Consider the following 16,540-nt stretch of genomic DNA (forward strand, 5'->3'; position numbering starts at 1 on the left):
TTCCCATGGCACGGCTCATTTGATTACAATATTGATGCTAGTTGTATTACAGCTCTAGCTTAATACTGTTAAAAAATGGTGTTAAACCAAAAACACACAAAAAAAATGTTTTTTTATCTATGTTTGCAGATGTTCCCTGGGGGAGAGGCCTCACCATTACCAAACCAGGAATACAAACAGTTACACAGCTTCATGGTGGATGGTGGTGACAGATTTGGTGTGTCATGTTTGTGCTTTGATAGCCAGGAACTTCTCTGGATGGGAAATCAAGGGGTATGCTTCAAGAAATTCATGTACTAGTGCTTGTCTTGATCTTCACCAAACTTGCTGACAATGTTTGTGGGCATAATATCTCGGCCAAATTCAATAACCAGTCAGATCGTCCCAGGCACTCTTGGATTATGACCCTTGAATTACTTCAAAAACTGCAAATTTAGCCTTGTCCGCACTCTAAGTCGAACAATTTTCATCTGATTTTCACCAAACTTGCTGACAATATTGTGGGCATAATATCTCGGCTAAGTACGATGACTATCCAAATTGCCCCAGACATTCTTTGATTATACCCCTTGAATTAGGCCAAGTTCGATGACGGGCGTATTTTGTGTCAGTCTGGCACTCTTGTTTCTGTTGTATTGCAAAAGATCACATTTAACCTGTAGATAAACTAAAAGTTTGAGCGGCGTCTGCGTCAGCATGGCCTGATTAAGTTTTATGTTTAGGTCAGCTTTTCTCCTAAACTATCAAAGCTATTGCTTTAAAACCTGCAGCACTTGTTCACCATCAATAGCTGGCTCATTACAGCAAGAAACATAACTCCATTCTGCTTTATTCTGCTATATAAAGTTGTCCTTTATATATTTGGACAAGAAAAAAAACAACAGTAATTTTTTAGGAACAGTACATAGTCACAAATGGATGAGGAATCCGAACAAAAAGTATGTTAAAGGAAAACGTCCAGAGACAACAGGAAATGCAAGAGCACGTCCTGGTGCCAAGTCATGGAGGATTTTACTCAGTAGAACATATTTCGTGTAATTGTAGCATAATTATGTTTTATACTTTAAGTTCAGCTCCATTTGTTAGTACCTTTATTGAATCAGCTAAGGGTTCAAGGTTTATGTATATGACCTATAAAAATACAAGTATGTGGTCTGTCAATAAAATAGTGAACCAGTTGGTTCCAGGCAGTATGTACATATATCTATAAAAACATAACGTATGTATTCAGTTAAATGATGGCTGATATCTCTGCTGCATTAATCAACTTGTAAAACCTTGATTAACCCTACCCTGCTAAATTTCTATAATGAACTTGTCCATCTTACAGTTTGGATAGTACCATTAACTGTTAAAAGGTGTGCTTACCAAAAAGGTACTGACTGAATATCCAACAGTGTAGGTCATGATCAGACTGCATGGATGTGCAGGCTGATCATGATCTACACTGTTCGCAAAGGCAGAATCAATCGTGTCCAGTATGGTAAGGGTTAAAATAGAACAAATTTATGATGTTTTGTTCAGTTAGAAGATATTGCCATTTTTTCTCAGTGATAATTAAATTTTTGTTACATACGTCTTGAAACATTATTGTTTTCTTGAGAATTGTTATAATCAGTGTCTTTTTATTTTATTTTACAGGGACATGTGACTTCCTATTACGGACCAAGCCTACAGAAATATACGTCATTCCAAATACACCAGAATGAGGACGTGAGGCAGATGGCACCACTGAAAGATCGTGGAATATTGTCACTCACTCAGAGTAGTTTAAGATTGTCTATCAGACGTGGTTTGTCTCAGTTTACGTTCCAGTAAGTTGTAAGAGATCTACCCTGTAAATCAATTTTTAGCTCTACTATTCAAAGAATAGTAGAGCTATTGGACTCACCCATGCGTCGGCGTCTGCGTCCGCGTCGGCGTCCCGATTTGGTTAAGGTTTTGTATGTAAGCTGGTATCTCAGTAACCACTTGTGGGAATGGATTGAAACTCCACACACTTATTCACTATGATAAACTGACCTACACAGCACAGGTTCCATAACTCTATTTTGCTTTTTTACAAAATTATGCCCCTTTTTCAACTTAGAAATTCTTGGTTAAGGTTTTGTATGTAAGCTGGTATCTCAGTAACCACTTGTGGGAATGGATTGAAACTTCACACACTTATTCACTGTGATAAACTGACCTACATTGCACAGTTTCCATAACTCTGTTTTGCATTTTTACAAAATTATGTCCCCTTTTAGACTTAGAAATTCTTGGTTAAGGTTTTGTATGTAAGCTGGTATCTCAGTAACCACTTGTGGGAATGGATTGAAACTTCACACACTTATTCACTGTGATAAAATGACCTACATTGGACAGGTTTCATAACTCTATTTTGCTTTTTTACAAAATTATTTTCCCTTTTCAACTTAGAAATTCTTGGTTAAGGTTTTGTATGTAAGCTGGTATCTCAGTACCCACTAATGGGAATGGATTAAAACTTCACACACTTGTTCACTGTCATGATCTGACGTGTCCTGTGTAGGTTCCATAACTCTACTTTGCATTTTTGTCAAAATTATGCCCCTTTTTCGACTTAGAAATTCTTGGTTAAGGTTTTGTATGTAAGCTGGTATCTCAGTACCCACTAATGGGAATAGATTGAAACTTCACACACTTGTTCACTGTCATGATCTGACATGCACTGTGTAGGTCCCTTAACTCTACTTTGCATTTTTTTTCAAAATTATGCCCCTTTTTAGACTTAGCAGTTTTTGGTTAAGTTTTTGTATGTAAGCTGGTATTTCAGTATCCACTTATGGGAAAGGATTGAAACTTCATACACTTGTTCACTTTATTGGCTGATAAGCTCTGTGAAGGTTCCATAATCCTTTTTCCCATTTTTACAAAATTATGCCCCTTTTATCGACTTTTGTATTCATTCAATTGACAAGGCTGTTAAATAGTCGAGCGTTGCTGTCCTCCGACAGCTCTTGTTTTTGTAGGTGGATATGTTTTTGTGGATTTCTTGGTTGAGTAAATTCAGAAATTCCAAATAAACAAAAAGGTACTTTTATTATATCTGTAAAATTTGGAATTCACGTATGTTCCAATTGAATTGAAATTTTGACTGGAACTAAGAGAGAATGTGCCAATGGAAATAAGTTTTCATGTTGTAGATTTTGTAGATATTTAGAGCCATTTTTGTTAATCTGTTTTTTTGTTGTTGTTTTTTTTTAAAGATGTGTTATTATCATCACTTGGTCGGCGTCTGCGTCAGCATTGCCTGGTTAAGTTTTATGTTTAGGTCAGTTTTTCTCCTAAACTATCGAAGATATTGCTTTAAAACTTGCAGCACGTGGTTACCATCAATAGCTGACTTAGTATAGCAAGAAACATAACTCCATTCTGCTTTTTGCAAGAATTATGGCCCCTTTTGAACTTAGAAAATATCAGATTTCTTGGTTAAATTTTGCATTTAGGTCAACTTTTCTGCTTAGCGGTCAAAGCTATTGCTTTAAAACTTAAAGCAGTTATTCGCCATGAAAGGCTGACTCTTCACAGCAAGTACCATAACTCTACATCATTTTTGCAAGAATTATGGTCCCTTTTGGACTTAGAAAATCTATTATACAGAGACAAAAAAATCAGATGAGCGTCTGCTTCCGCAAGGTGGTGCTCTTGTTTGTCATATATTTTTACCCTCCTTAAGAACAATGTAAAGAAGGACATGTACATTTTTCTGTTAGTTTACAAATACTGTTATTGTTACTAATGTAGAACTAGCTTGATTTAAAAGAATATCTCCATGAGTTGTGTAATATACTTATTGTACAGATACCATGACTCATTTTGTAAGCATACTTTACTACTGATGTTGTGTTCCTTGTAAGTTTTGCTATATAGACTGTGTTTCATATTATAGGAGTCCAGACATGCATGATATGCAGTGTATGCTGGTAACCAGTCCAACATCTCTCCTGATTGGAGGACATCATACAAAGGTCATTGACCTTGACCTAACAACAGTCACAGAGAGACAAAAGGTAGGATTTAACTCTAAGCTTTAGACTAGTCAAAAAGTTCAGATTTTTTAATTCAAATTGCATTCCTTAATTTCTGGCTATCTAAGTTACCAGTGTGAAATTTGCAGTTTTAAGCAAAGGTAGATATGTTGCACTCACCCTTTTATCCATGTTTAAACTGGTTAGTGTTGAGACTTTGTATGTAAGGTTGTATCTCAGTACCCGCTACTGTAACAGTGACTTGATTTAAATTTTAACCACTTCTTCAATGTGTTTATCTGTCAGATATGCAGTGCATAGCAGGGCTTCGGAAATTTGCCGGTTTGTCGGTTTTGGACCGATTTTTGACTTTTCAGACCGATTCATGAAGTGAAAAAACGAAAAAATCGGTCCCGTAAAAATGGAGAAAAGTATAAATTTCGGTCTGATATCTCAATACACCATCTACTGCCAAGCAGGAAATTGTTGGTCGCACCCTCAGATAATCAATAAACGTGTAAAACGGTCTGATTGTCACTTTGATAATCGGTCCGTAATTAGCACGTGACGCAATCAGTGCTCGCGCGGCACATCCTTTAATGTTTGCAGACAGCCGACTGCAATGTATTAAACATTTTTGGCTGGCTTCCAAATATGTCTGACTGGATCCAAATAATTTCGACGGGGATCCACTTCTTTTATTTAGAATCCGACGGATGGTTTATTTCAAAAGGCCATGTTTGATCACGGTAAAAAACAAATGTACATTATAGGTCTTTGATTTAATGAGACATCACACGGAAAACCGATCAAACTATTTTTTATAATTACTTGATTTGAAAAAATTACAAGATTCATTTGTTGGGGCTCCAGTTGAAACAAGTGCAGAAAATCGTCTTTGCAACCTGACTGTGCAAAAAAGAAAAAGAAAATGGACTGGCAAACACGAATGATAAAGAAAACCGGAGTGGCGCTGTTTATCAAATCGGTCTTTTAAAAAACGTTTCAAAACGAAATTTTATTTACATCAGAAGAGAACATATAACTTTATAAAATGTAGTTGCTTGTTAAAGTACAACATAAGTGAAATGAAATATCCGTGGCCAACACGCGAGACCTTTTGGTAATATACATGCGGGGAATTCGATCTCAGCGCTCATATAACGTACACATTCGGTCCGCGGCAGAGTATTCTTAAAATACTGAGGCTGTTTAGCAGAGAATATGTGTCGTGTAATTCACTTTGACGCATTGTATTTTATAGAATTCCGTCAAAGAATGAGGGAACATCACAAAGTATCTGCCGTGTATACGGTACCCGTAACCGGTCACGTGCGTTGGCTTTTAGACTAGTTACGCACACGGTGCCAATGCCTCGGTAATTTTATCCTTACAAGTATTTTCTTGGAAAAACATCGAAATTTAAACAAAGTAACGATCACACATAACACTGAATAACTGTCTTCATTGTATGGAAACACGCGGTGACCGGTAACTCAGTTTTAATGCATGACATGCTTATTTCTTTACTCTATCACGTTTTACAAAATATGTAATATTGGGAATGCGGTGGGTGGGGTAGCGCCGATGTCAGGATTTTCGTTTCGGACCGATTGAGTTATCAAAATTTCCGGAGCCCTGGTGCATAGGTTCCATAACTTTTTTCTTTTTTCATGAAAGTAAATGTGCCTTTTTCAACTTAGAAATTTTTTGGTTTAATAATTGGGAAACTGCATGACTCCCATTCCTATGACTCTATTTTGTAGTTGGACACAAGATCATATTAAAGTTATTTATTCTGTTTACATTTATTTCAGTTTGAAGTGGCAGATCCAGGTTGTGCTATTTTGAGACACACCAACAAGTACATCTGTGCTGGAGACACCAGTGGGAAGGTAATGTGGAGAAGTTGTTCTGTAACTGTTTATTCACAGATGAATGGAATGTTTTTCAATAAGCTCATACTTTCAGTTTAATATAATGTTAATGTCTTACATTTAATTAAAACAACACTATATTGGCATCTGTATAATATGAAAAGTAAATAAACTGTTGCACAAAGAGTTTTTGAAAGAAGTTAATAATGAAATTGAAGAGTTTGATTAATCTTCTCTGTAAGTGGAAGATTCAGACACAGAATGTTGTACATTTAGCAACTGCTGATGGTATTTAACCAAGTTTGGTCAAACTAGGTCCTTTTTGGGACCATCACACATGTCATTGATGTTAACAGTAGTCTCCCCATGTGTATTAGAGGGATGGAAATACCCTTGTTCAGTGGACTGTTTTGTAGTTTCTGGTAGATACATATATGGGTATATATTACAGGTGACATTGTATGACCCAAACAGTATGAAAGCAGAACATGTATTTGATGCACACTCCGGGACATTATCAGACTTTGACATTCATGGTAACTTACTGGTGACATGTGGATTTTCTAGCAGGTAAATGGCTTTAATGCTGACTGAGAGACATTTTCAGACTGACATTCATGGTAACTGACTTGTGTTGCCTGGATTCTTTAGCAGGTACATGTGTGTGTTTTAGAGTATTGTTTCCTGTTTCTTAGTCATTTTAATGTCTAAAACAGTCAAATTCAAAATGACCACTCATTCAAAGCTTTTGGTGTCTCAGCTATAACCTTTGAAGGATTTAAAGCATTTCAGTGAAACTTTGCACAAATATCAAGGATGTTTGCAAGATTCAGGTTTGTACATCAAAGGTCAAAGTTTAGTTATCGTCCTTGTAGCCTAGTGATAGAGCGTCCGCTTTAAGTGTTAGGTCTAGGGTTTGATCCCTGGCCACGTCATACCAAAGACGTAAAAAATGGTACTAGTAGCTTCCTCGCTTGGCGCTCAGCATTAAGAGGATAGTGCTAGGACTGGTCAGCCCGTGTAAGTATAATGTGACTGGGTGGGGTATTATGTCCTGTGTCTATGGCGTAATATTCCAGTGAGGCAGCACTATGAAGTTGGGCATTGTGCTCACTGCTACAAGTAGACACCGTTGTTTATATGACTGAAAAATTGTTGAAAAAGACGTTAAACCCGAACAGGAATTCAGATTCTTTTGCTTCAGAAATAGGAAATAGGCCAGATGTAGGATTTTCAGTTGATTATGTAATTTTCAGTGATTTTGTCACAAGACTGTAGACTAGACAGGTTATATCATTACTTGTTTCCACAGGGTGAGTAACCTAACACATGAAAGTGTTGGCAATGCACTGATCTATTACTTTGTTTCTGCAGGGTGGGTAACCTGACACCAGACAGGTATTTGAAGATGTATGACATCAGAATGATGAGATCAATGTCACCCCTACAGCTGATTATAGACCCTACATTCTTACGATTTGTCCCCACATACTCCAGTAGGCTGGCTGTTGTATCTCAGGTATGTTTCTCTTTGTTTATTGCATATTTCAAATTATCATTCAATACTGTAATTTTCAAGGATTATTCTTTTAATAATTTTACTTGACAGTGTCAGTGTATTTGGGCCTCCATGGCCAACAGGCCAAGTGGTTATGGTTGCTGATGTTGAATCACTTGCCCCCCTCCGCTGTTGGGTTAAAGCTTGCATTTGTTTGTAGAATTCTGCTGTATGAGGTAGCCATCCAGCTGGTTCTACTAGCTGTGGTTCTATCCAACCCGTGTGCCTGCCAATGTCTGTAATATTGCCTGGAGGCAAACCTTGAGTTTTTTACTAATTTAAAAATAAAAAGCTGGAAAGTCCATTTTAGCTGTGACTTAAAATTCCAACAGGTACAAGCAGCAATGTATTGCATGATTCAGGTCAGATGTATGCTGCACTTACTGATGTACTTTCGTATATCAAGTTCAGCTTCTCGTCTTTGTAGTTGGACAGCAAAACTGATGTTCTCAGTGAGCATCTAATCAGAAATACTGTTTCCAGCATCAAATTCAGTTGGCCAGCACTTCAGCTTTATATATGAAAGTTGTCAGTTTCTGTTAGAGAACAAATTAGGAGCGCCAATAAAACTGTAGTTTAGGATGGAAAGGGAATGTCTAACACCATTAAGATGAACAAATAAAGTCAATCAGAGGCAGAAATGTCATATATAATTATAGTACAGCAATAAAGTGTATTAAGCAGGCAGTCAAGGGAGTGACACAATGCAGTTGCTTCAAAAACAGAATGGAACATCAGTTTGGGAAGTTAGCTAACATACTGCATAAGGCAAGTGGCTTCTTAATACAGGTGGTTGCTAAGACAGATTCAACTATATGCACAAATATTTTTAGAAATAAAAAGTCTCAACAGCATGTCACATGTGTTAAGCAGATAGTTCATGTTTAAATTTATTTTTTTTTACCAGTATGTCTTTGTTTTCAGGTCGGTCAGTTTCAAGTGATAGAAGCAACGGGCACTGCCTCCCTTGTCATGTACCAGGTGCAGTGTCATAACTCAATCATCATGAGCTTTGATGTGGCTGCTACATGCCAGGCACTGGCGTTTGGTGACAGTGGAGGTAAGTCACTATCTAATTTTTAGGTCCTTCTTCAGTTTATATTTGTATCAAAATAGAGATTCAGTATCAGGGTTAACTGTGTATAATTTGTGCAGACTTTAGGAACTTTGCTGCATACTGCTGTATGGTTGTAGCTGCTACATGAAGAGAAAGGCTTTTTCTTGATTTTTTTCCAGATTTACCAAGTTGAGCTTTGTCTTGTTTATAAAACTGTCTGAAATGGGAGTGTTATCAGGAACTGTTCGAATTTTGAATATGTGAGAAGTTGCTGAAATTAAAACAGAAAATCTCAGTTTAATAGAAATTTTAAGTTGTATGTGTCTGTAAAACTGCTAAAGAATGTTAGGAATTGCATTTTTCCCCATTTGTTTTTGTCAGGGTATCTGCACCTGTTTGCCACAGATGAGAATGTTACATTTAATCCCTTCCATGAAGATACTGATCTTGCTGATCCTGTAAGTACATTTTGCCTGTTTAGTTTGGTATGTAAATATTATATTAAATTACATACTGTGAAATTATTAATTTTTGCAAGAGTCAATTTTTGTGATTGTATCAGGTCATTGAAATTAAATCCCAAATGAATAAGTTAAGATCCCACTTGTTTTATCCTAAAAAATTGCATTTCATGAATTAATGTCCCAACAAAATAAAAAAATTTTATGTCAGAATCACAGAACTTAATGGCAGCCAAATTTAATAGTCATAATAATATTCGTGTATACCTTTTAAATTCGAAATAGTTGCTTTAAAATGTCTTTAGAAATCTATTTTTACAACATTTTGCTATCTGACTGATTAATCTTGTCTTTTAAAGATTTATATCTAGCTATGTCGCAATTTGTTTATTCTGTAATTTTAGATTTGTATTTCTTTGTATTGTTTATAATGTCTACTGTGAAGCATTTTTCACCATGTATATAAATGAAAAGAGTGATATATATATATGATGCGGTAAAAATGATAATGCTTTCAGGTTGAGCCAAGCCAGAACATCCATATCCATGACTTTTCTACACCATATGCTATGGTACCAATGAGTTACCCAGGTACAGGCAAGCTGCTCTCTGATTGGCCAGATTACCTTTGTGAAAAAGTTTACAGGTGTGGTCTAATATTTAGTTCATTTTTGGTGTAATCTGAGACAGATTGTAAGATAATTGAATCAGAGTAATCCTTCAACTTGAAGGAGATTTTAAGATTCAAAAGAGATTGTGTTTCATTATAATATGTCAGATTGGGGCTAGGATAAATTTTCTGTTCTTTTGTTGTTGTTTTTTTGCAATATTTTATATGTGACAGTGTGAAAACAAAAACATGGCGAAAAAAATGTTCCTTCTAGTCACAAATGCAAGTGTTTTAGTATGTTAGATAGAGGATGTGACGTGAGTATCTCGTCCTGCATAAAGGGTAAAATAATAAAATGGGAGACTCTCCCGTAATGAGCTTAATGAACTAAATTAAATGTGGAAAGACATAAATGTAAGATTATTTTGTAGTATAAGGTAGCTTTTTTTTTCTGCTGAAACATTGAAATTTCTTCTTTCCTCACCTGCTGTAGACAAAGTTAAATCAACCAGCATCTTGAACAATTTCAAACATGATAAATGATATTTTCCTAACGTTGTCACACAATTTTAGTTAAGTTTAATTTTACATATTGTATTTTGTATAGTCCACTAGCTAGTGAGGGCTTCAGATTTATTTATGTGTGTGATCCCCTGATGAAGTATATGTTTTCTGTAACACCGGTCCAAAGGCATTATATCTAAAGTTATAAACATGTTATCTGAAGTTGAATCCTCAGGACAGAAAGACATCTATGTATGTAGGTTGACTGAATGCTGTACATACAAGTAATTATTAATAAGTTTAAGAATGGCGTTCAACTTTGCAAAATCAAAAACATGACAGATGAACTCTTGATATAACATATTCTCATTAATATTTCACATGTTACAGAAAGCCGAAGCAGATAGATTCAGAGATATTGAGGACTATGAAGGTATATCACAATGTTGGGTATGCTCCAAACCCTGGTAAGGAACGGAGAAATCAGATTCCATACATGAAGACCACAGAAGGAACAACTAAAGGCAAATCTAACATACCAGAATCACCCCTTGGTAGAGGTGAGTAAATATTCTATGAATCAAAGGTTCACTCCAAGGTTGTTAAATTTTTGTCTTGGATACCTTCGATGTGACGTAGGATTGCAGCTTTGCTATAACTCAATTTCAGGATAATGCTCTCTCAGAACTGATCAAATGCTGAAAGCTGAATTATAACATAAAGTCAATTTGGGAAGTTAGCTTGCTGGCTGCTTAAGACATGTAGCTGCTTAATACAGGTGGTTGCTTCATACAGGTAGTTGCTTAATACAGGTAGTTGCTAAGACAGGTTCAGCTGTACAGAAAATATTACACCTAAGATGGTTGTAAAACAAGAGAATTTTTGAAATCTTTTATATTTAATAACATGCTTGTTGTTTTCATCGAAACTTTTCAGGAGATGACCCATTTATGGCGATACCAAAGAGATTTAGGAAGGTGGACCTGAAGTACTCCAAACTAGGTCTGGAAGATTTTGACTTCAGACATTACAATAAGACACACTTTGCTGGACTGGAAATTCACATCCCCAATGTGTATTGTAACAGTATGCTACAGGTATATTATAACACAGATCTCTGTTATAACATATGATGTACATGTACATGCTATGTCTTTTGTATATCTAAGTGTAGGAGTTATTTGTAGTAAAATTTGAATTATAATATAGGCTTGACAAATTTCTTTGTATCTTCTGACAGATAAACAGGATTTTTTTTTTGCCATTGCCTGTGTTTCCATAGTTGAGTGGTTAAGGAGACTGACTTTTGAGTTACTTGCCCCTCTTTGCTGTAGGGTCCATAATTTGCTTGGTTACATAGTTCTGTTTAATGCAGTTTTGTTACTATTTATAGCAAGGTGTGTCATAACAGTATATATTATTCGTGTCATTCCCAATGTTTCTATTTTTAGATATTTTACTTCATTGAACCACTGAGAGTGAAGCTGTTGAGCCATTTATGTGACAGAGAATTCTGCCTGTCTTGTGAACTAGGATTCCTCTTTCATATGCTTGATAAACAGAAAGGTCAAACTTCTCAGGTAAAACTTGCCACAGGCTTCTCACTCAGATTCTGTCTTGATTTCATCGCTACTGTATAGTGTGCAGTATTTATGTTGGTTGTATTTTAAGTTTTACTGTTCCACATGTGAGGTCTAGCCCGCCCGCTTAGCTCAGTAGGTAAGAGCGTTGGTCTACGGATCTCGGGGTCACGAGTTCGATCCTCGGGCGGGGCGTATGTTCTCCGTGACTATTTGATAAACGACATTGTGTCTGAAATCATTAGTCCTCCACCTCTGATTCATGTGGGGAAGTTGGCAGTTACTTGCGGAGAACAGGTTTGTACTGGTACAGAATCCAGGAACACTGGTTAGGTTAACTGCCCGCCGTTACATGACTGAAATACTGTTGAAAAACGGCGTTCAACCCAACACAAACAAACAAAACATGTGAGGTCTTGACAATAAAGATAAAAATTGACTTTGAAATTACCACACAAAAAATACCTACATGTCCTAATTATAACCTAAAAACGAATGAATTTCATTCAGGAAGTGTCTTGTGAAAAGTCAGAAACATTTTAATTTCATTGTTCAGTTTATTAGTGTCATAGTTACAAGGGATAGGGGCTTTGATAAATATTCCAGTGTCAGACTTTGCTGTCACAGGTCCAAAAAAATATATGATAAGAACTTTATATTTTTGTAATACAGTATGCAGAGGAATGATCTTTTTCCACCAGTTGTATTTTCAGTTCCCCTCAAGAAACATTGTCTGGGGATATTAGCTGCATCAGTAAAGCCTTGTTTGTTTAACTTCAAATTTTTTTTTTCCACTGTAGGCGAGTAATTTTCTGAGAGCATTCCGTACACTGCCTGAAGCGGCTGCACTGGGTCTGGTCCTGGCGGAGAATGAGGAGGTGGCGGGACGTGTAAATCTTGGACGACTCATACAGAGTTGGCAGAGGTTCATGCACCAACAGATACATTCTGTAAGATCTGTTTATAGAATCTTATACAGGGAATGTTCCATAATAAAGTTTATGTTTTAGCTTTGCATTTCATATGTTAATGCGCCTGATTAAGTGTGCAAATAAAATTTCATAAGCATATCTTTAACCAGTTCTGATTTACAGATGTTTTTGCACACAATTCTGGATTACTGCTCATAAGTAACAGAATCAGATAGTGAACGACATAAAACAAGGAAAAATGAAAACTATTTGTTATAAAAGAGTCACTTTGATTTGTGTTGTATAGGCTTGACATTTCCGCCATATCTAAAAGATGATTTGAAAAAAAGCATCACATTATAAATACTTAACAGTATTTCAGGATGTAATTGACACGGTGTAAGTTATGATATTGCTTTTCTTTCTTACCTCTCAAAAGCACAGGCTGGGAAAAATTGCACAAATCAAAATTAGCCAATAACATAAAACTAGACTGTATCCTATAATACTTGTGGTAGTGAATTGGTTATAAATGTATAAATTGTTGACTGAACAGTGCAAAAATGAGTCATTCCCACCTTTTCTCACTCGATGAAAAAATCTAGTAAGCAAGTCCTTTCTTTTTACAGACACTGTTTTATTTTGAATTTTACTGAAAGTACTCTGCTGGTCAGTATGATAAGTTGTAATTATTACATGAACTGAAAGAAAATCATCTTGTTTTGAATGAAAGCATAAAAATATTTACCTTGCATAAAATGACATGAAGTTTGGTATCCTGTACCATTGACTACAATATTTGACATGAATCCTATATACTGTAAAATCGTTAATATTCGTGGGGGACTAATTTTCGTGGATTTCGTGGTTGAGTCAATCAACCAATTTTATCCCAATGAACAAGTAAATTTCCCATTCATTTTATGTCCAAAAGTTGAAGTCCACGAATTCATATCCCCACGAAATTTCCGTTTTGACCAAAACCACGAACTTTCATGCGCACAAAATTAAATGATTTTACAGTAACTATGTTTTAGTGTTGTTTTCTGTTTTCCAGGAAACCTCTCCAAAGGCGGTAATGGAAATTAAGCCAGAAGTTGCTGAAGGTGAGAAAGAAGAAATCGTAACAGAAGGTGCAACAGCAGATGTTCCACAACCAACAGAGGAGGCTGAAAAACCAGTCGAGGAAAAGACAGAAAAGGAAAAAGAAGTTAAAAAGGAAGAAACAAAGTCATCAAAGTCTAAGAAGAAAAAGAAGAAAGGAAAGAAGGATAAAAAAGAGGAAAAAGAAGCAAAGAAGGCTGCTGCTGCTCCTGAAGCAGTACAAGGGAGTGTAACGGAACAGCCTGCAGAGAAAACTGAGGGGGAGGGAACAGAAACAGCAGCAGAGTCTCCTAGAGAAGAAAAAGAGAAGTTTGTTTTTCATTTTATTTTTGAATCAATACAAACTTGTAGTTTAAGTAAAAATATTCTTCTAAAAGGTTTTTTTGTACATAATGGCCAACTTTATGAATGGGGAATACAATTCTTATGTTATCATAGTAACATTTTATTTCTAGTTGTTGAAAATTTAGATACAGTCATGTATATTCTCTAACAGATTATTCTAGAATATAAGAAGAATACTAAAACATTGTCAGCCTCTGTCTATTAAAGTCTAGATTTGTTTAATTAAGTGGTAACAATAATTGGTACATTTTATTATACATTTGTTAGAAGTTGCCAGTGTATAGTATCTTTTGTTTTACAGGAAGGATGGGTCAGTAGTGAATGATATATTTGGTCTTGATACTGTGACTACACTGCGATGTCGTTGCGGACAAGAAAATACCAGACAGAATACAACAACACTTGTGAATCTCAATTACCCAGATTGTTCTGGACAAGGTAATGGCACAGTATACACCTGTTGTTGTGATTTCAGTTTAATATGGGTCTGTCTGACATTACATCTTGATTGATCTGAACACTTCTGCCACTTTACTAATATTGTAGCTGGACTGGTGGGTAAATGCCCCAAGGTGTCCTACTGACAATATTTTCTGGCATGGGCAGACACTTGGGAATTGAACTAAATTCTACTGCATCCCTGCTGGATTGAATGTCCTGTGAAAGAAAAGCAGGCCTCTGTAGAATAAAGAACACTCAGTGGTGTCAAAGGGTAAGTTGGAATAAGTCCATAAATACTTCTCTAGGAACCCCCACCCCACCAACCCCCTCTCATTTTAAATGCCCACATGAGATTAATTTGTTGTGGGTTGTTGATTAGATGAATGTCATGCTCAGTTATTTATTTCCAAACATTTAGACTTTTTGATGTGGCACAGTTTTGTTTTGTTACTATTGTAACTTACATGCTGTTTCAGTTTAAAAGGACAGAATGTCCTGATTCCAGTGAACTGTTCTACAAATGCAGTCTGACATAAGAGTTGAACAGCAAGGCATGGTGCAATTTTTACACTGAGTAACAAATGTAAAATACTTTTCTGTTTTAGGTCTAAACAAGGGACCAGTCCCAGTGAGTTTTGTGCAGGTACTGGAACACAGTCTGACGTTAGAACAGAACACCCAGGCATGGTGTAATCATTGTGCTAAATATCAGCAACATGTAAGATTATTTCTGAATAGTGTTTTTCTCTAAAACACCATCTTCAAACTGTTCAAACAAAATGGTTGCCACATTTGTCTGATTTTAATATGGTCTTTACTAGTACTTCGTTTTATATTGTCTTATTTTTGCCGGAGTGTTTGGAAATTATCTACAAACATTAAATGAGCCGTGCCATGAGAAAACCAACATAGTGGGTGTGCGACCAGCATGGATCCAGACCAGCCTGCGCATCCGCGCAGTCTGGTCAGGATCCATGCTGTTCGCTTTTAAAGCCTACTGCAATTAGAGAAACCGTTAGCAAACAGCATGGATCCTGACCAGACTGCGCGGATGCGCAGGCTGGTCTGGATCCATGCTGGTCGCAAACCCACTATGTTGGTTTTCTCATGGCACGGCTCAAATTAAAAGCAAACTTTGATGGTATTCTTTTATTTCTATGTGTTGCTCAAACAGGACATTCGAGGAAGATGTTGAACATAAACTATATTACCTCCCTTTACTTACAGTTTGCAAATAAAAAGTTTGAATATCTGACTTAAAGATTGACATTTTTATTGGGTGAAGTAGATCATATTTATTCCTGTTGCTTTGTCAGACTGTAAAATAATTCACTAGTTTGAAATAATTGAGTTATTTTGGAGGCATATTTAGGTAACCATTAGAAACCACCATATTTGCTCGTTAATTGATTCATTTTCTGTTTGCTGATTGGATATTTAGACCAGTTAAGCTATAATGTGTGTTACTTTTCAGCAACAAAGTAAAGAAGTGCTCACTCTGCCAGATGTGTTAGCTCTCAATTGTCAGCTGGAGAACCCCAGAGATCTCGAGTTCTGGAAAATACAACTTATGGTAGCTATTTTTTTAAGACATTTAAAGATATGAGATGCTTGTTTTGTAATAAAAGTAAGATTAGTTGAATCACCAAGATATTTTTATCTAGCATGAAATGTAAATGGGGGGTCTTTTTTTAAACTTTAATCTTTTATGTTGCACCTTTTTTAGCTCGACTATTCGAAGAATAGGGGAGCTGTCCTACTCGTCCCGGCGTCTGCATGAGCGTTAGCGTTAGCTTGAGCGTCACACAAATGTTAAAGTTTGCGTACCACCCCAAATATTTTCAAAGTCCATTGAGATATTGCTTTCATATTTTGCATACTTGTTTACCATCATGACCTCAGTCTGTAAAAAGGAGCAGACAACTCTATCAAGCATTTTGACTGAATTATGGCCCCTTTTTCGACTTAGAATAAATGTTAAAGTTTGCGTACCACCCCAAATATTTTCAAAGTCCATTGAGATATTGCTTTCATATTTTGCATACTTGTTTACCATCATGACCCCAGTCTGTAAAAAGGAGGAGGCAACTCTATCAAGCA

At 36.2% G+C, this 16,540-nt stretch overlaps 1 protein-coding gene across 5 annotated transcripts in view; it reads left to right on the forward strand.

The window, feature by feature from the left end:
* LOC123531077 (PAN2-PAN3 deadenylation complex catalytic subunit PAN2-like) overlaps nt 1–16,540 on the forward strand; it is a 51,587-nt gene that overhangs the window by 13,345 nt on the left and 21,702 nt on the right. For all 5 annotated transcript variants that reach the window (XM_053517652.1, XM_053517653.1, XM_053517656.1 and 2 more), the window contains exons 3-19: nt 130–273; nt 1,642–1,814; nt 3,914–4,034; nt 5,810–5,887; nt 6,321–6,439; nt 7,244–7,388; nt 8,352–8,487; nt 8,866–8,942; nt 9,464–9,591; nt 10,450–10,619; nt 10,996–11,156; nt 11,511–11,639; nt 12,440–12,589; nt 13,608–13,963; nt 14,301–14,437; nt 15,046–15,158; nt 15,915–16,013. In XM_053517652.1, coding sequence (XP_053373627.1) covers nt 130–273; nt 1,642–1,814; nt 3,914–4,034; nt 5,810–5,887; nt 6,321–6,439; nt 7,244–7,388; nt 8,352–8,487; nt 8,866–8,942; nt 9,464–9,591; nt 10,450–10,619; nt 10,996–11,156; nt 11,511–11,639; nt 12,440–12,589; nt 13,608–13,963; nt 14,301–14,437; nt 15,046–15,158; nt 15,915–16,013 — 2,436 coding nt within the window. The remainder of the gene's footprint in view (nt 1–129; nt 274–1,641; nt 1,815–3,913; nt 4,035–5,809; nt 5,888–6,320; nt 6,440–7,243; nt 7,389–8,351; nt 8,488–8,865; nt 8,943–9,463; nt 9,592–10,449; nt 10,620–10,995; nt 11,157–11,510; nt 11,640–12,439; nt 12,590–13,607; nt 13,964–14,300; nt 14,438–15,045; nt 15,159–15,914; nt 16,014–16,540) is intronic.

Source organism: Mercenaria mercenaria, chromosome 11 (assembly GCF_021730395.1).
Source record: "Mercenaria mercenaria strain notata chromosome 11, MADL_Memer_1, whole genome shotgun sequence".
Lineage (NCBI taxonomy): Eukaryota > Metazoa > Mollusca > Bivalvia > Venerida > Veneridae > Mercenaria > Mercenaria mercenaria.